The sequence below is a fragment of the Protopterus annectens genome, chromosome 3.part0 (genome assembly GCF_019279795.1).
Source record: "Protopterus annectens isolate FY-2018-M chromosome 3.part0, PAN1.0, whole genome shotgun sequence".
Classification (NCBI taxonomy): Eukaryota; Metazoa; Chordata; order Ceratodontiformes; family Protopteridae; genus Protopterus; species Protopterus annectens.
In genome coordinates, this window is record NC_056731.1 from 1,174,419,423 (window position 1) to 1,174,440,831 (window position 21,409).

Consider the following 21,409-nt stretch of genomic DNA (forward strand, 5'->3'; position numbering starts at 1 on the left):
AATCTATGAACACACTTATGCAATAGGAACAAATAAAATTGAAAATGCTCTTGCTAAACACAGTATGTTGAATAAAGGACACAAATTTACTTTTAGGGCAATAGATCAAATTCAGTGTGACATTCGAGGCGGCCCTTTAAACCTGTTCTTAGAAGAACGAGAACTTGCATGGCAAATTAGATTAAATGCCTTTGTTGAACCTAGATTAAATGAGTTTTGTAATATTGTGTGTCTACTAAAATTAAAGTTTCTGTGTAGATAAAAATTATTATTCATTAATTATATATATTTTTTTATATCTATTTTTTTGGTAAGTGAAATTATTGTTCCGTTATTGGACATTTAGTGGAGGATTGGCACATATTCATTATTTTAGAAGTGGTACGTTGATTATTTGCTTTTAAAAGGTCTTTATATATGCACTATTTTAAGTGTATTGTTACACCTTTATGAGTTCGGTCATGTGATTTTCTTTCATTATTTAAACGGAACTTGTTTTGTTTAAATGTAATCTGAAGAAGTTGCCTTATTGAAGGCGACGAAAAGCGCTTCATTAAATTGTAGAATAATATTCAGTGTTTGAGCTTGATTCACAGAGCTTTTTTGTAACTAGGGTACAGTTATCGTTGAATGACAATAACGTTACTTTGATTTTGACTTTACTTTCCAGTATGTTCTACATTCTCTTCTGCACATATTTTACTATAATATTTTATTCTTCACAAATTCTTTCTGTAAGATTTTCAACCAATTGTCCCTCATCGCTACTATTTTCTTCTTCATTTTTCCTTCCTTCTTCTAACAAAGGTCGGCCAAACCAAAAATATCCAGTCTCGTTACATTTTCTACAGATTGGTTTACAATTACTGGCAGTATGCTCCATCTCTGCTCATTGCCCACATTTTCTTTTGTTACAGCCTTGCACCAAATATGTTGATTCTTCGTAACAACAACAGTATTCTTTTCCTATTTAACAATTATCATGTTTGATTTTTTCTCACTCACATTCAGTGTTACCCATAATTCCCATCTTCCTGTCTAACCTTTTTACATCATGCACTTTAACATCTATGGGTTGGCATATTTGTTTTGTATCATGTACTTTACTATAAATAGATAAACAATTCCTATATATTATTCTTCTACATCTGATGTTCTGAACAGCACATTTTCTTTTCTTTTCAGTTACATACTTAAACTCTAAAACAGAAGGTCTGTTCATGGTGACATCATGCTTCTTTATCTGTTTTATTTGTAAAGCACTGCTAACAAATGAGTTTCAAATGTCACTTCACAAAAATCTTCATTAGCTAATTGAATTGATTCCAACATATCTGTTAAATCAAAACCCAGTGGCAAAACAATATTATCCATTATGTCATACCTGTTAATGGCTTAATTGTCTTTTTGTTCTGATTCTTATCACTAGCCATTTTCTTTGCACATTCAGTCCTTTAGTGGTCCTTTGCATTCCTGCTTTTCCCTGTTCTTTCATGCTTCTTTTTATCTGCCTGACTCAAACTGTAAGCATGAGTCTGTATAGTTTTCCTTTCAACATTTGTACAAATTTGTCCCACTTCGCCATGTTGCAGATGTATGCCATTATAACCAGCTTTTCCATATGCCAAACAGATAACCACATATGTACCATCATTCCAAACAACTGTTTCTTTTTCTCTTGGCTTTTTACCAGAATTTGTAGAAATGTCCTGTTCCTGTAGCACTTGTTTTGCCACTGTATTCATTCAGCATTCTCTTCAACCTTCAACTCTTCCTCCTGCATTTCAAGCCCTTCACCATCAAAATTGGCCACAACTGCTTCTGCTACCTCTGTATCACAGTCTGTAGGGCCTACATCACTCAGCTCTGAAACCATTATCTTATACCATGCTAGAAGTGTCTGAATACAGTAGCAGCCCTCCATCACCACTTAGTGGATCAAAAAAAAAGTAGGGGAAGTTTCATGATGCCCTCGCCAAATGTCCTGTAGTCAGTATGAGTAACATCTCAAGTCTCCCCTGAAAAGGAATCATTATGAGGTTAAGATTTTATATTCATTGTTTATTCATTGTATTCTTCATGATAAAAAGCAAGATGGAGGATGAAAAGCTCTGTCATTTAAATCAAGAAGAAAAGAGAGTGACGATTCTATTAGCACAATGCAAAAGACTACATTTTTGAGAGAAATCAGAGAACTATTGGAAGTTGGTTAAGATTTTGACTAAAAAAGGGATGTGCTGTGGAAACTGCAGAAGATTTTTAAAATAAATTATGAAGAAATGGAACTGTTTTGTGTTTTGAAGATATAGAGCGGAAAGTATGTAGTCGTTTATAAAATAAGAAATAGGATAAAAATGGGACATTTTAAAAATGTGCAAATTTGTATAAAAAGCAATTGTGGTTGAATAAGATAATAACAGTGGTTATATGGAACACAACAAAAAAACTGCACTAGGGAGGTGAAATCCGACATGAAGTAGTTTATTCCTGTCCAACAAAACCAAAACACAAAACAGTTAAACACTTGTGCCATGAAACAATAAAGGTTTAGCACTTTTACATTACATGAAAAATTCATCAGAACCAAAATATTTCCAGGTAGCAACCTGCTCTCTATAAATCCCTATATCATTTGCATGGATCTATATTAGAACATCGAAGTTTTAAAACGTCGAATGTTCTAATATCGACCCCTATTCAGTGAATGCTGACAATATCGAATATGCAGAACAGTGATTTTTCCCCAGGGAAAAAAAAAATGCTGTTCCGATACACATACACACAACACAAGCACACCAAACAAACAGCAATCCACACACATACACCTAAAATCCTACATCTAACCCTACACTAAACTGTACACACACCACTAGCTATCCACTTACCTTAACCCAAACCCTAACCCTAAGATCTGTCACTATCGCGCACTCACCTCACCCGTGCCCTAACCCTAACTTATCTACCCCATCCTAACCCTCACGTCCACATAATCGCACACTTACCTGACCCGCGCCCTAACCCTAACTCACCTACCCCATGCCCTAACCCTCACGTCCAGACACTCGCACACTTACCTGATCCCGACCCGTAACTTTCCACCGCAGTGCTGACAATAGTGAAGCCACAGGAATGGCCAACCGAATTCCTTCCCTAGGAAGAAATTCAGTGTTCTGCAGCTTCACTATTGTCAGCGTTCGCTGAATAGGGGTCGATATTAGAACATTCAAAGTTTTGAAACTTCAATGTTCTAATATAGACCCCCATTTGCATAGCACATTCAACCACCAATCATGGGTAAAAGTTAATTACAGCTTTACATTATGATTTATTTAAGTTAATAAAACTAACATCATGTATACAGTAAAAACTTGATTATTTTGTGTAACCTAAATATAAATTAATGTTTACATGAATTAAAAGGAATCACAGCTGTTAAATATCGCACAGTAAAAGGTATTTTCCACTTAAGATTCAAATACAAACTAAGCTTAAAAACATGATAAATCTGCTCAACAATAAATCAGCTAAATATGCATCCTATCTTCTTAGTTAAACCTGATTACCCAAAATGCTAAAATGCATTCATGAGTATAAATTGTAAAACAGTTACAATTCCAAAGCTTTTAGTTTTAAAGTACTAGTTAGTGAAATATTTTCATTAAGACCTGGAGGATCCTGGAATTCAAATGAATTTGCCATTGCAGTTCCCTAGACTCTAATGTTGTCTCCCACAGGCTACCTCGTGGGCTGATAAAAACTTTTTCAGGTAGCGCAAAGCAGAACTTGTTAAGCATTACCCAACTTCATTTTGATTTATTTTTATTTTTATTTTATATTTGTTTACCGGGAAAGTCCGACTTGAACAATGTCCATTTACAGCAGAGGCCCAGGGAGAAAAGCTCCATAACATAACAGTACAAATACAACAAATGACAAAAAAATTTCTGTACAGAGGCAGATACACAATCAGAGCTCCATGTCTTTATATGACAACACATAATCCACGAATGACAGAATATTTCTATACAGTGGCATATATACAATCAAGGAGATTTTTTGTACCTTAGTTTGATTTGATCAAGCTTGGTATATAGATAGCATAACTTTGAATTCTCTATTGGTTGTACAAAGCATAAAAATGAAGGAATGGAATCTGGAAAATAATGCTATTTGGGAGAAATGTCAAAGCGTAAGAAATTGTTTGTATGATAGTAGCTCCTGACAGGGAGTATTTGAGTAGTACAGAATAGCTGAGGTAAGCAGTGAAGATATGAGGTGTGGCAAGTTAGGAGGAGAGCAGAAAAGATTTCATCTTACACAATTCATATAAGTGCACATAAAGTCTTCTGTTGTGGGACCTCTCAATTTTCCCTATAAAATAAGAGTCACAAACATTACATCATGCAATGTAAACAACAAACTTGGTAAAACAATGACAATTTCTAGCCAATTTTACTTTTATTTTTTGTGGTCCCAAACAAAGTTCCAGAGTCTCAATGATATACTGACACTGATAGCAATGCCCACATTTTTCCATCACTTTAGGTGCAGAATTGTTAAAGTAATGCTGAAATTCAAATACATCCTTTAAGTTTTTTCCCCTTTTAAAAACAAAAGCTAGTTAGTTATCCAATATATGTGTAAGGGTCCTATCTGAATGGAAGATAGACCAATACTTCAATACTATTATCTTTACTTCTGTACTTAAAGGATGATACTCCATGAGTAAGCTTTTATTGGGGTCTGCCTTTGTCAACATTCTCTCTGAATCTTTAGCTTAAACCAGAATGGGGCTAAATCTAGGGTTTTGCTGGGTCATTACCCCAGCTCACATGTCATCAACAAACTACCAAGGGTAACCCCTCTCCTGAAACATTCCTGTTAAGACCTGACATTCATTTTTAAAAGTCTGGTTGCCAGATATCATATGACTTAGTCTCATTAACTGGTCCTTGACCATGGATTTCTCCTGATATATAGGATGTGAACTGTCAAAGTGCAGATAGGAATTTGAAAATGTGGGCTTTCTGTAAATAATGGATTGGAGCTTATCATGTTCCTTATATATAGTGACTGATGCAGATGAAAAGGAATATGTACATTTTAGAAAGGATGTGGATGAAATGAAAAAAATTAAAAATTAATGCAATTTATTGATGGTGTCATTCCAAATTATAAATATATCATCCAGGTAGCGTGTGGAGAATGACCAACATTCTTTAAATGGGGAACAGAGTAAAATATTTTGCTCCTATGACCACATTGCTATGTTAGCAAAAATGGGCAGGCATACTGCACCCATCGCTACACCCTGGATCTGCTTGAAATATTCACCGTAAAATGCAAGAAAATTATTCTCTAATACAAATTCCATAAGGCACATCAAAATTCTAAAAGCTAAAGCACTAACTTCTTCACAGCTTAACATAGCTTCAGCAAAACTGCCTAAACCATCAAAGGGTGGTTTACAGCCAAAGACGTCTTCGATATCTATACAAACAAAAATGTTTTGATCATGGTGCCTTACCGCTGACACTTCTCTAAGAGAATCCCATGAGTCACTCAGTATATATTTGTAACCTTTCATAAAGGTCTTGAGTTTTGGGATCTGAGGTTGTGTGTTATTTGTCCATCCATCTTATTTATATTGTCCAAAAAAGGGCAGGTTGCCTGGTCCGGTTAGGTATGGGAAGATGTTAGGGGCATATCCTGTATTATGTGAATGTATTCATTCCATTATTGTCCACCAAATCATTGCCTGAATAAGGCCAACTTAAGTTGTTTGGCTATTCAGAGGTGAACCTTGGTTTAGGGGTTGGGTATGCAGTTTGTAATCTGTAGGCATTCGTATCCCACTCAACTTTCTTCAATTTTTTACCTTAAGACCAACAATGTACCTTTCCACATCACCAAACCCATTATTGTATGAATCTAGATAATATTCAAACATTAAATCAGCTTTAATGCTGGTATTTAGGCAATCAATTTGTTGCATTAGACCATCCATCTTTTTGGAGTTCTCCCTGATAATTACTTTCAGGAGATCTAGCCCTGTTTGTTAAACATTTCTGTCAGTTCAAAATAAAGCTCTGAGCCATGATAAACATTACAACCTTAGTCCTTGAGGGACAATCTCCCTGGATAGGCATAATACAAGATAAGCATTATCTAATGGTAACTTGCAATAACTCAATAGCAGATTCTGTAAAGATGATATTTGCTGTGACAAAGATATACTTGTGTTAACTTACTCATTGTTCATCGGAACTGATGAAAAAGAAAAATGGTTAAGCCAATCTCTCAAATTAATGTGCACGTCCAGTTCAAGGCTAGGAAGTGACCTGCTGTGGTTATTAACACATTTAAGTTAATTTCTCCATGTGTTGCTGATTGTACCAATAATATTTTGATAAAGTGCACAACTTAAAGCACCATTACTAGGTCCTGGCATGGCATTAGAAATAAAAGGTAAAATGTTTTCCGTTCCCGTACCAGTTCTGTTGTTCTTGTTCAGTTGCTGAGTAGATTTGTTACAATGCTGGGTAATCTCTGTTTGGCTTTGAGTCATACCCTCTGCTTTGGGTGAGATTGTCAGGGAATGGTTGTTGCCATAGCCAGCTACTTGCAGTGAACCCAGCTGCACATATTCAAATTTTTGTGACAGAATAGTAAGGTCTACTATGGACTGCGAAAGTTGCCATAATACTCAACAATTATCTTTGGCAGAAGCTTCTCTGGAATTGTTTATTATCTGACTGGCAATAAAATCTTTTGAATAGGATGAAGACACCCCATGAGCTGAACTTAACCACAAAGAAACAAAATGAATTCCAGTAGCAGAAGCAACTAATCAAAACAAAAACACTGCACCTGGGAGTCAAAATCTGATATGAAGTAATATATTCGTGTGCAACAAGACCACAACAGAAAAACATTTAAATACTTGTGACAAGAAAATGTAAAGGTTTTGTGCTTTTGTCTACTTTAACATTACTTGTAGTCTTCATCAGAACCGAAATGTTTCAAAGTAGAAACCTGCTCTCTAAAAATCCTTATTTCACTTGCATAGCAAATTGAACCACCAATCATGTGTAAAAGTTAATTATAGCTTTAAATTCTTGCATATTTAACTTAATAAAACTAACATCATGTGTACAGTAAAAACTTGATGCTTTTGTGTAACCTAAATAGAAATTATACTTTAAATGAATTAAAATTAATCTCAGCTGTTAAATACAGCACACTAAAAGGAATTTTCCACTTAACATTCAAATATAAACTAAGCTTAAAAACATTTTAAACTTGCCCAACAATAAATCAAATAAATATGCATCCCATGTTCTTAGTTAAACCTGAATACCCAAAATAGTAAAATGCATCCATGATAATATATTGTAAAACTGTTACAATTCTAAAGCTTTTAGTTTTAAAATACTAGTTAGGGAAATATTCTCATTAAGACCTGGGGGATCCTGGGAATTCAAATGAATTTGCCACTGCAGCTCCTTAAACATTAATATTGTCTTCACGGGCCACCCAATGGGCTGAAAATATTTTTTTTCACATATTGCAAAGCAGAACTTTGTAAAGTTAGGCAGTGTAGGGTATGCTTATGTAAATCATTACCCAAGTTCATGTTACGCAAGTCGTAGAAGTTCTCATAAATCCTTCTGTTGAGGGTCCTCTCAGTTTTCTCGATATAGTAAGAGTCACAAGCATCACAGCATACAATGTAAACAGCAAATTTGATAAAACAATTACAATTGCTAGCCAATCTTACTTTTATTTTTGTGGTCCCATAGTTCCGGAGCCTCAATTATATACTAACACTGACAGTAATGCCCACATTTCCCCATCCCTTTAGATGTAGAATTGTTGAAGTGATATTGAAATTTGAATGCATCCTTTAAATGTTTCCCCTTTTAAAAATGAAACTGGATTGTCACCCAATATATGTGTTAGGGTCTTATATGAACAGAAGATAGACCAATACTTCGATACTATTATCTTTACTTCTGTACTCAAAGGGTAATATTCCATGATTAAGCTTTTAGAGGGGTCTGCCTTTGTTAACATTCTCTCTGCATCCTCAGCTTGACCCAGAATGGGGCTAAATCTAATGTTTCACTGGGATATTTCCCCAGCACTGATAATATGAACAAACTGCCTAGCATAACTCCTCTCATGAAATATTCCTGTTAAGATATGACATTCATTCTCGAAAGTGTGGTCGTTAGATATCATACGACTTAGTCTCATGAATTGGCCCTTAACCAGGGATTTCTTCTGAAATAAAAGATGTGAAATCTCAACGTGCAGATAAGAAGTTGAAAATGTGGGCTTTCTGTTAATAGTGGATTGGAGCTTATCATGTTCCTTATATATAGTGACATCCAGGTAATTAACTGATGCAGATGAAAAGGAATATGGAAATTTCAGAAAGGATGTGGTTGAACTGAAAATATTTAAAATTAATGTAATTTACTGACAGTTTCATTCCAAATTATAAATATATCATCCAGTAGCGAGAGTAGAATGACCGTCATTCTTTAAATGAGCAACAGAATAATATATTCTGTTCACATGACCAGATCACTATGTTAGCAAAAAAGGGCAGACATACTGCATCCATCACTACACCCTGGATCTGCTTGAAAACTTCACCATCAAATGCAAGAAAATTATTTTATAATACCAATTTTATAAGGCACATCAAAATTTTAACTTATAAATCACTACCTTCTTGACAGCTTAACAAAGCTTCAGCATAACTGTCTAAACCATCAAAGGGAAGTTTATAGCTAAAGAGGTCTTCAGCATCTGTACAAACAAAAATGCTTTGATCATGGTGACTTGCCACTGGCACTTATCCAAGAGAATCCCATAAGACCCTCAGTATATATTTGTAACCTTTCATAAAGGTCTTGAGTTTGCTGCTTATATAAACAGCTAATGTTTTGGACACATTTGTGGAAACTATGGATCTCATGGGTGGGTTCCTATCATCTTTGTGCACCTTGGGAATGTCGATGATGGTGGGTATTCTATGTTTTTCAATGTGTAGACAATCATAGGTGGTCTGGGAAATCATATCATTCAAAAGGAGTTCCCTTAAATATAAATCTATATTGCAATATGCCAGATTGATTTCATTCACTAACACTGTTAAATATTTCCTGCCACCCATCAATAAGTATAAAATTTTGTTGGAATAATCTGTGGTGTCTATTAGGGCTATCCCACTTCCATTGTCTAGTCAAAAAACTCTAATAGTTTTATTGACTTTTTTTTACTGTAAAATTTCTTTTTCCATAGCTTTTAGATTACTAAAGTGTTGATAGTGCCTATGATTGTGTGCAAAAATTTCTCACCTTCATAAATTCTCAAAAGCACAAATCAAAGGGACTTTGAATGGAAAAATGTACTCTTTTTCCTCAGTGGTTGAGTACTAGGGTCACCATTGTTGTTATCATTAAAAAAGTCAGATAAGTTTAATTACCTGGTAAATAACTTCCGTTCTAGTAATGTGTCAGTTACATTGAACCTAGTCTGAGGAGTAAATGAAAACCCTCTCCAAAAAAGATCAAAGCGAGCATCAGTAATCTCTATTTTAGAATAAATGAATATTTTAAATCAGTTTTTGACATGCAAATAACTGTGAGTAGCATTGCCAAGCTGTTGATCAATTATCACCTCTTAGCCTTCTCCTGTCCTTGATCTTTGTGTTTTCTGTGGCTTTTCTTTCTTGAGGTTTGGGGTCTGAGATTGTGTGTCATTTGTTCATCCATTTCAGTTATATCATCCAAAAAAGGGCAGTTTGCCTGGTCCGGTTGAGTGTTGGAAGCTGTTGGGACATACCCTGTATTTTGTGCAGTGTTCATTCCATTATTCTCCACCAAAACATTGCCTGACTCAGGCCAGGTTAAGTTTTTCAGCTGTTCAGTGGTGAACCTTGGTTTGGTGGCTGGGTATGCGGTCTGTAATCTGTAGGTGTTCATATCCTGTTCAACTTTCTTCAATTTTCTTGCTGTAAGACCAAGAACATACCTTTCTACATGACCAAAAATATTATTGTATGAATCTAGATAACGTTCAAACATTAAATCAACTTTAATGCTGGCATCTATCTGATCATGTTGTTGCATTAGGCCAGCCATCTTTTTGGCATTCTCCCTGAGAATTACTTTCAGGAGATCTAGTCTCTGCTTGTTAAACATGCCTGTCAGTTCAAAATAAAGCTCTGAGCCATGATAAACACCACAGGGAAACCTCCACATCCTTAGTCCATGAGGGACAAACTTCTTGGATAAGCATAGTTCAAGATAAACATTATCTAATGGCAACTTGCAATAAGTCAACAGCAGATTTTGTAAAGCTGATACTTGCTGTGACAAAGATACACTTGTGTTAACCGACTCATTGTTCATCAGAACTGATGAAAAAGCAAAATGGTTAAGCCAATCTCTTAAATTAATGTACATGTCCGGTTCATGGCTACCAAGTGACCGGCCATGGTTATTAACATTGTTATGTACATTTCTCTATACATTGTTGGTGGTACGAATACTATTTTGATAAAGTTCACAATTTAAAGCACCATTACTAGGTCCTGGCATGGCATTAGAAACAAAAGGTAAAATGTGCTCAGGTCCCAGACCTGTTCTGTTGCTCTCGTTCAGTTGCTAAATAGATTTGTTACCATGCTGGGTAATCTTTTTCTGACTTTGAGTCATACCCTCTGCTTTGGGTGAGATTGTCAGGGAACAGTTGTTGCCATAGCCAGCTACTTGCAGTGAACCTAGGTGTACATTTTCAAATTTTTGTGACAGAATATGGATGAGAGCAGTAAGGTCTACTATGGACTCTGAAAGTTGCCTAATACTCAATAGTTAGCAGCAGAAGAAGCTTCTCTGGAATTGTTTATTATCTGACTGCCAATAAAATCTTCTTAATCGGATGAAGACATTCCATGAGCTGAACTGAACCACACAGAAACAAAATGAACTCCAGCAGCAGAAACAACTAACTGCAACAAAAACACTGCACCAGGTAGTCAAAATCCCATATGAAGTAGTTTATTCCTATCCAACAAGACCACAACACAAAAACATTTAAACACATGATGTGAAACAATAAATGTTTAGTGCTTTTGTCTACTTTAGCATTACATTTACATTTCATCAGAACCAAAATGTTTCAAAGTAGCAACCTGTTCTGTACAAAATCCCTATATCATTTTACCATCAGTCATGGGTAAAAGTTAATTATAGCTTTGCATCATGACTTATTTAACTTAATAAAACTAAAATTAATCTTAACTGTTCAATACAGCACAGTAAAAGGAATTTTCCACTTAACACTGAAATACAAGCTAAGCTTAAAAACATTTTAAATCTGTTTGACAATAAATCAAGTAAATACATATCCCATCGTCTTAGTTAAACCTGATTACCAAAAATACTAAAATGCATTCATGAGTATAAATTGTAAAACTGTTACAATTCTAAAGCTTTCAGTTTTAAAATAGTTGCTAATGAAATATTCTCATTAAGACCTGGGGGATCCTGGGAATTTAAACGGTTTTGTCACTGCAGTTCCTTAGACTCTAATATTGTCTCCCATGGCCACCCCCTGGGCTGATAAAACGTTTTTCAAGTATTGCAAAGTGGAACTTGGTAAAGTTAGAGCAGTGTAGGGTATACTTGTACAAAGCATTTATCAAGATCATCTTACATAAGTTGTAAAAGTGCTCATAAATCCTTCCATTGAGGAATCTCTCAGTTTTCTCTCTATAGTAAGTGTCACAAGCATCACAGCATGCAATATAAATGACAAACCTGGTAAAACAATTACAATTGCTTCCCAGTCTTACTTTTATTTTTTGTGGTCCCAAAGTTCTCCAGCCACAGTGATATAGTGACACTGACTCCAATGCCCACTGTTTCCCTTTATGTTAGATGTAGAATTGTTAAAGTGATTCTGAAGTTCAAATACATCCTTTAAATTTTTCCCTTTTTAAAAATGAAAGGTGGTTTGTCACCCAGTATATGTGTTAGGGTCCTGAATGAAAGATAGAGCAATACTTTGGTACTATTGTCTTTACTTCTGTACTCAAAGGGTGATATTTAATGACTAAGCTTTTAGTTGGGTCTGACTTTCTTGACATTCTCTCTGAATCCTCAGCTTGACCCAGAATGGGGCTAAATCTAGTGTTTCTCTTGGTCACTACCCCAGCTCTGATGTCATCAACAAACTGCCTAGGGTAACTCTGCTTCTGACATTCATTCTTGAAAGTCTGGTCATCAGGTATCATATGACTTAATATCATGAACTGGCCCTTAACCAGGAATTTCTACTGATATATAGGATGTGAACTGTCAAAGTGTAGACAGGAATTTGAAAATGTGGGCTTCCTGTAAATAATGGATTGGAGCTTATTGTGTTCATCATATATAGTGACATCCAGATAATTAACTGATACAGGTGAAAATGAATATGCAAATTTTAGAAATGTTGTGGATGAATTGATATATTTTAAAAATTCATGTAATTTACTAATGGTGTCATTCAAAATTATAAATATATCATACAGGTAGTGAGTGTAGAATGACCAACATTCTTTATATGGGGAATGGAATAAAATATTCTGTTCCCATGACCACATCACTATGTTACCAAAAATGGGTGCACATACTGAGCCCAACACTACACCCCAGATATGCTTGAAAAATTTGCTGTCAAATGCAAGAAAATTATTTTCTAATAAAAATTCCATAAGCCACATCAAAATTCTAAGATCTAAATCATTAACTTCTTGACAGCTTAACAAAGCTTCTACAAAACTGCCTAAATCATCAAAGAGTGGTATACAGCCAAAGATGTCTTTGACATCTATAAAAACAAAGATGCTTTGATCATGGTGACTCACCACTGGCATTTGTCTAAGAGAATCCCATGAGTCCCTCAGTATATATTTGTAACCTTTCGTTAAGGTCTTGAATTTCTGGGTCAAGCCTAGGATTCAGAGAGAATGTCAACAAAGGCAGACCCCACTAAAAGCCTAATCATGGAATATCACCCTTTGAGTAGAGAAGTAAAGACAATTGTACTGAAGTATTGGTCTATCTTCCATTCAGATAGGACCCTAATACATATATTGGGTGACAAACCAGCTTTTGTTTATAAAAGGGGAAACCATTTTAAAGGATGTATTTGAATTTCAGCATCACTTTAACAATTGTACATCTAAAAGAATGGAAAAATGTGGGCATTGCTATCAGTGTCAGTATATCATTGAGACTCTGGAACTTTGGGACCACAAAAAAATAAAAGTAAGATTGACTAGAAATTGTAATCATTTTACCAAGTTTGTTGTTTACATTGCATGCAGTGATGCTTGTGACTCTTACTGTATAGGAAAAACTGAGAGGTCCCTCAACAGAAGGATTTATGAGTACTTATATAATTTGCATAAGATAAACTTGGGTAATGCTTTATACAAGCATACCCTACACCGCTCTAACTTTACCAAGTTCTGCTTTGCAATACTTTAAAAAGTTTTTATAAGCCCACAGAGTAGCCTGTGGGTGAAAATATTAGATTCTAAGTAACTGCAGTGGCAAATTCATTTGAATTCCAAGGATCCCCCATGTCTTAATGAGAATATTTCACTGACTAGTATTTTAAAACAAGCTTTAGAATTGTAACGATTTCACAATTTAAACTCATGAATGCATTTTAGTATTCTGGGTAATCAGGTTAAACTAAGAAGATGGGATGTGTATTTGTGTGATTTATTGTCAAGCATATTTAAAATGTTTTTAAGCTTTGTATTTTAATGTTAAGTGGAAATTCCTTTTAATGTGCTGCATTTAACAGTTAAGATTACTTTTAATTCATTTAAAGTATAATTTGTATTTAGGTTACACAAAAGCAACAAATATTTACTGTATACATCATATCAGTTTTATTAAGTTAACTAATTCACGATGTAAAGCTGTAATTAACTTTTACCCATGATTGGTAGTTGAATTTGCTATGCAAATGATATAGCAAATTTTAGAGAGCATGGTGCTACCTGGAAACATTTTGGTTTTAATGAAGTCTACATATAATGTTAAAGTAGACAAAAGCACTAAACCTTTATTGTTTAATGGCACAATTATTTATGTGTTTTTGTGTTGTGGTCTTGACAGGAATAAATTACTTCATATTGGATTTCAACTCCCTGGTTCAGCATTTCTGTTGTGTTTACTTGGTTTCTGCTGCTGGAGTTTATTTTGTTTCAGTGTTTATATGGAAATAATTAGCAAAATTAATTAAATTTTTTTACTGATTTGATTTAGTGTATTTCTTTTTGATGTCAGAATCTGTACTTTATAAAAATTGTTTTTAACCTGTGATTTTTTTTAAGTTATCTCCTCAACCTTGATAAGTTATCAGGATTAAAAAACAACAGTCCACCTGGGTCAGAAACAGCCAAACCACTACTGAAGAATGGTAGTCCACACTGGTGCAGTAAAAAAGTTTAATCTAACAGAGTCACTTCCAAAAAGTAAGACAATAAATGGCAAGTGCTTTCATCCACATCAATAGTGGACTTTATCAAACCAAAGTGCTTCACATTATGGTAGTTTAAATAGCACTATCAATTAAAATAAAATCAGTTATTACATCATAAAATCATCCAATCACAATATAATAATTTCTTAAAACTTTAACAAGCAGTCAAAGTAATAAATGAGTTTAATGGAAACATTCAGCATAAAATTTGGAAACAATTTTTTATATATAAACTGTTTCCTAAAAACTAAAACCAGAAAGTCTTGGTTTTATAAATCAAGTGCTCTGTCTTTTAAAACAGGGACTATTGAGAGATGTTCATTAATACCTGGTGGGTTATTAGCTCCTAGTTTCAATTGCCATATAAGTTTACTTTTACAAATACTGTTGCTCCAATCCCCTCCCTTCGGGTCCTTGTTAATAATTTTCAAAATCCCGAATCTAAACCTAGCTTCTCCAGTACATACCAGTGTATGCTTATATAGGGTGTTATTTCTATTTTTGTTCCCTATGATGTATAGATGTTCATACTATCTGGATTATTTTACTTCTGCATGAGCTACCAACTACTCAGGTAGATGGAATCTTGGAGTAATGTCTGATTAAAAGGCTGGTACATCAGAAGAGCACCCTCCCTCCATACTACATCACACTCTTAGCACTGGAAAACAGTTGCAAGTATCTGGTGTGTAGATGTACTGTGATTAATTGTGCTGTGTATAAATGATGTCTAATTAACTGATTTACTAATTGATATATAATTAGTACTGGAAAAACATCTAAAGCTACAGAAAATCTTGCTTCCAAGTAGTGACACTTAGAATATAGTAATTCATTCCTAAACAACTGCTTTTATAGAGGAGATAACCACCAATATCTATTGATTGGGGGATGCACCATTTCCATGGTTGCACCAACGTGGAGAAAAAGGAAAATGTGCAAAAGAGAAACAAAATGTATATTCTCCCCTTTTCTATATATCCAGTGAAACCAATATCAAAGCACACCATCTGCAGCACAGTCAATTTGCATATATTGATATCTCATTAAGAACATCAAGATGATACATATTGAAGATATGAAATACATACATATCTACCTGCAGTTTTCCAAGTGTTGGAATATATCCCTTAGACTTCTGTTTTTTCCCAGTATCACAGCTCAAATACTTTAAACTTTGACAGACCACAGGAAATATATAGCTATACACAGGTATATTGATTTTTATTTTCTCCAGAAAAGTTACCAATAAAATCTGAATTTCTGACTTTCCCAGAAAATTATGAGGCTTTATGGATTTTGCACATTGAACAGCATAACTTGCATTTCTACAATATGCACTTGATGCTAAACTGGCACATTGCATTACTGAATGTTCTGCACTTGAATCTATTTTCGTTCTTTATATTCATTCATGGACTAAAAATTATAGGGGAACCAAGGCGATAACTAGAAATTGTACTTGACAATCATGGGTACATTTGTTGGGTTTCACCTCATATAAATTAACTTCCACTTTTTGTTAATAACTGTAAATCAGAGGCTCTGCATACATGTAAGGACACTTTCCACAGATAGAAGTATGCTTGTGTGTGTGTGTGTTTGTGTGTGTGTGTGTGTGTGTGTGTGTGTGTGTGTGTGTGTGTGTGTGTGCACGCGCGTGTATGTGTTTGTGTGTGTGTGCATGTGTGTGAGTGTGTGTGTGTGTGTGTGTGTGTGTGTGTGTGTGTGTGTGTACTGAAATTAAATAAAACACCCAAAGATCAACATTAACAAAGTTAACCACAAAAGGTCACCTCTGCAAACATCAACACATTACTCCACATGTGCCAAATAACAATCTCAGTGCATGCAAAACTTAAACTTAAAAATAAAATATACTAATAATGAGATTGCATAATCCTGGATAAAGGGTATATTTCTCTATTCTGAGAAATGTGTGATCTGACACACCTGTTAACTAAATGTGTAGTTGACTTTATTTTGTTGGCTAAACAGATGCTGGCCAATGACAAATTTGATGTATTTCATTGGACCCATAGACATATATATATATATATATATGTATAAAATGTAAAATAAATTGATTTTTGTGTGTATTTGTACTGGTAAAAAGGTATTTTATGATGATTATACAGATAATAGCATTATAATGTAATAAATGTAGAAGTCTTAAAAAATGCAATGTCTTTCATAATGGGGAAAAAAATATTTCTCAGTTAAAGGTGGTTCTTACAAAAAGTATGTCTACCATGAGGGACATTACTGATAGCAATTGTTTATAAAATATTGTTAAAAGTGTATACATAATTAAGGACACTGCTGGCACTAATTCTTTCTTTTTGCACATGGCTTTGTACTCACTGAAGTAATTAGAGCATCTGCTCTCAGTTTTCTTTTATTATAATCCCTGTAATCCATCCATCCATTACATGTAGTTGAGTCTTCCATTTCAAGGTCATTGGTAGACTCTGGCAAGGGACACAAGCGCATCCTGACAAGCAATGGATCAAGATACAAACTATCTCCATGTTCATGGTGCACATACACTAGTGCTAACACCAGTTTAGTATATTCAATTCACCTGTCAGTATGCATTTAGAATTCAGAATGACACAGTACCCTGATAAATATGGAAGTGGACATGAGAAGTGTATGCACAGCCTACACAAAAGTCACCACAGTGGGGCTTTGAACCAAGGGACAAACCATTGACTGGTAACAACATTAGCTGATGTACCATGACACCCACTATACATTTATTTTTCCTGTGTATTTGTTAAAGAATTATTTACTGACTAGAATCACAAATTAGGTTCATTGGGTTTCATCATACACTCAGTACATTAGATGTTTTGAAATGAAGCTATTTTATCGAAATGCCTTCTCATTGCAGGATTGCATTTGCTTTGCAGGATCACTACACAGTTGGGAATGAGATTTTGCTATTTCCCCATGAGTTTATGATCTCAAAGTTGGTATATATAATTAGCAGAGGGTTTGAGAGGCACAGACCTCCACATGCTGGGGTGCAGGTGATCTTGCCCCCCTGAATAAAAAGTTTTTTTTTTATTGAGTTTCAATCATTTGTTGGTTGATGTAGTATATGTTGTAGTTGGTTGGTGATGTACTGAAATATAATCCACAGAATGTTTTGTTCGCTACGACTTGTCCAAAAACATCGAAAGAAATGAAAATGTTTGTTAAAGCATATGTAACCTACATATGTAACTATAGCATAAAAATAGGTAATTAATGACATTTGTATTTATAGTTATAGTGGCCTCATGAGTCGTTTACAGAGTCACTGAGTTAATAGTTCTATACAATCTATTGTATGTGCTGTAAACGAAGGCTATTCACTACTGAAAAGTTATGGTGTATAAGCAAATCTTTTGTATAACAAAATGAACAATAAATCAAGGATGAAGAGTATGGAAGCAGGCAGGAAGTTTACTGGACAAGATGTTGGCAGTGGCTACAAGAAGGGAACTGGCTTTGTAAATAATTCAGCATAAGACAGAACAGAAGGTTGTTTTGATATGTTGTTACCGTTAAAGTATTTAGTGCAAAACCTTTGATAAGCAAGCATTATTTTTACTCTACCCTTAATTAATAGTTTCTATTGAAAAAAGTAATGTTTGTTTTACTTGTTGCATTTTATTTAATGTTAGTAATAAATCATCTGAATGAATGGAACATTTTTGAGTCTTATTGGTAAGTCAGGGTTGGCCATGCTGCTGTTTCTTTGTATCCATTGTTACTAGAGCTATGTACATACTGCTCATGTACCATAATTCAGGCACAGTGCTATGAGTTTGACTTCAGACTTTGTCTTGCTCCTCCTAGATTCATTAATATTATTCTGATTTTCTTCATAAAAATAGCTATACCCAAGATAGTATATGTTGTTAAATAAATAAACTAACATGTCTAGTATTGTAAAGAAATACGCACTGTGCCTTGTTGAACCTAGAATGAAGAGATTTGTTAGGATGTCTGTCATCACTAAGAATACTTGAAGAGTTACTGTAGCCTGCGGTGCGGACAGAAGAAAACAGTTTGAAAGGGTGCATCCTAAAATTGATCTAACCCATGTCTTTAATCTGCAACACACTATTTTGCTTCAGTGCCACTAACATTAGCATTTTGTGAAGGAGCGATGTTAAACGATTACCCGATTACGCCTTTTGACACAGTGCATACCTCTCCACTCTTCCTGATTTTCAGAAATCTTCCTGTTTTTGTCTCAAATTTTGACTCTGTCCCTCTTAATCCCTCCTAGAACTGGTAACTTTTGGAGAAAAGGTTTTGAATTGCATTGACTTCTATAATAAATCATATCCTCTTATTCTTACAATGCCTCAAGCTAATGTTGCTAATATTGTAAAAAGTGTCTCTGACAGACCCCGATAGTGTTGATATCCGGCGCGCGCGCGCGCGCTGTGAGTGACAAAAGATATAAAATGTTAGCTCTGGCACGTAAAGGGTGCATGTGTGTATAAGCTGTACACGCGCATCTGTGAGGATTTGAAAGGGCGCAGGCGCTCTTGTGCTCCTGCTGCCTGAGACTGACCACGGAGATCTCAGTTTGTGAAGGAAGCTTCAGCAGATGAGAACTTCAGCAGCGAGCCCTTTCCACGCTTAACCATTTTCATGCACCTCCACATCTGTACAAGCACGCAGCCCTGCACACTTCCTTTTCAAGCAGTGGGACAGGCATCGCTCTTCTTCATCTGGAGCTCCAGGTTTTCCCTGTCTAGACAGCTGCTTATTTCCACTATCGCTGAACCAGTAGACTTCACAAAAATTAATCGGCGGAATTGTTTTCTGGAGATTTGAGAACAGATTCGCTATGATCTTTTTATTCACATTCCATAGTAGAAGACGGCTTCCGTGTTTATATTCATGGGCTTTTTGTCTGCAAAACTTGTTTTGGATATTATGTTTTGTCTGGGGAGATGAGCCACCATTCAGTGTAGAGGTGAGTGATTGTTTTCTATAATTCATTTGGGAATTTCGTCAAGAAATTGTAGCCGGCTGACTGCTGCCGCTGTACAGTGAGTTGTACTCTACTACTACTCCTGATGAAAGGACGTGCCAACTTAGCCAGGGAAAATACATTTTAGATCTTGAGAAATACGGGCAATTTCATGCAATTTTCTCAAGCTCTGGAAGTAGATACAGTGTATTGAAGGTTGTACGTGTCTTCACAATATGTGGCCGTGCTAGCCACTGCGTGTCTTCTATGCATCTGCAGGTTTTGACTATCCATTACCATCATTAATTATTGACTTTTACAGTGTACTGCACTGTGAATAATTTGTTGTGTGTGTGCGTGCGTGCGTGTGTGCGTGTGTGTGTTGGAGGGGATGAGTACCAATATGCAGAATGGGTTTGTTTCTTTGCAATGTTCTCTAATACTAGTAGAAATAAGTGCCTGCTAAAAGTAAAGATTCAGTCGAAAGGAGAATACGTTGTCCCGTGGTGATTTCCACTTAATTTTGTGGCATTGAGTTAAAAGAGAGGAATGCCAAGCCTGCTTGTGTGATTTCAGGAAGGTGATTACGTTACACGTTGCCAAAAGTGTGTGTGTGTGTGTGTGTGTGTGTGTGTGTGTGTGTGTGTGTGTGTGTGTGTGTGTTGGGTGATCACTTGGAAAATTAAAGTAGTTCCTTTGTCTTTTTGCTAATGAAAGGAGCACCTATAAACGATATGAGGCATAGAAAGTTGGATCTGTTTCAAATGAGCAGTAAGTGTCTGTTATAGTTATCCAAGTTGTGTCCTCCCATGACATCCTGGGGGGGGGGGGGTGGTCTTCCATAGTGGGTTTAAGGATTCACCTCCTGAACATTTACTTTAAGCTCAAAACTGAAAGCTCAGATAGTTACAGAGATGGCCAGTTCTCAACACTAAAGTAATGAAACATCATGTTTGTCCATGTGTGCAAGGGCTACACAGCATGACACGCGTGTTATTTTTCTTCCAAAAGTTACACAAACGTTTGACATCACTACTTACAAGACGTGCAACATCTAGAAATTTAACATCCTCCAGTATTGCTCTCTGGATGAGAAAACTTTTTTTCTTCCCTTAAGCAAACGTTTTACTTCCTTGACGGAATGAAGAGTACTGCTGGTATATCCCTACAATCGTTTTTTGCTTGTTTTGTCTATTAACTCATCATATATTACTAAGGCAGTCCGTTTGGTATTTCCATGTGGTGGTTTGGTAACGGTACGATTTGTATAAAGCACAGGTGGATGATGGTGTGCAACAAGCATGCTTTTTGACAAGTGGTTATACCCCTTATTTTCCATCAAAAATGTATTTTGTCCCTCTTAAAACGAGTAATTATGTCCCATAGTAGTACACCACTGTGCTTACTAAATTATGTCACATGTCATGCAAATTTCTCACTCTTCAGAAAAGAAAGTCAGTTTCAATATTTCCAGAGACTAACCGAAAAACAACGTTTTAAAGCTGGCCATGTTTGGGGTCGCTCTGATTATTTTTCGTTTTGTCTTCCATTCTTAAATTACTGAAGGAATGCACCGTTAACTTTCCCATGCAGCTTTTTGTGGACCTGGGGTAACTATTTTACCCCAGCGTCTTCAAAACTGTGATGCATTTATTGCGTAAGTAGTTTGAATATGTCGTGTAGCTCTGTAATGGAAAGTGTACGTTTGAAGCCTGTTTCTAGCTTGTTTGTCGCACATCTTCATAACAGACCTCTTCCTATATGTATATTTAAAATTTGCTTTGAAGTATTATGCACATTTTCAACTGGTTTTGAGACCATCCCGGTGTTTGTAATAAGAAAGTAAGCCACAAAGGGGCAATCATA

The 21,409-nt window shown here is 35.4% G+C and overlaps 1 protein-coding gene across 2 annotated transcripts in view; it reads left to right on the top strand.

Annotated features, from left to right (window-relative positions):
- The first annotated feature begins 19,082 nt into the window (after positions 1-19,082).
- The window catches only part of MMP16 (matrix metallopeptidase 16), a 1,817,877-nt gene continuing 1,815,550 nt past the window's right edge, over positions 19,083-21,409 (top strand). For both annotated transcript variants that reach the window (XM_044065394.1, XM_044065395.1), the window contains exon 1: positions 19,083-19,546. In XM_044065394.1, coding sequence (XP_043921329.1) covers positions 19,418-19,546 — 129 coding nt within the window. In that variant the 5' untranslated portion in view covers positions 19,083-19,417. The remainder of the gene's footprint in view (positions 19,547-21,409) is intronic.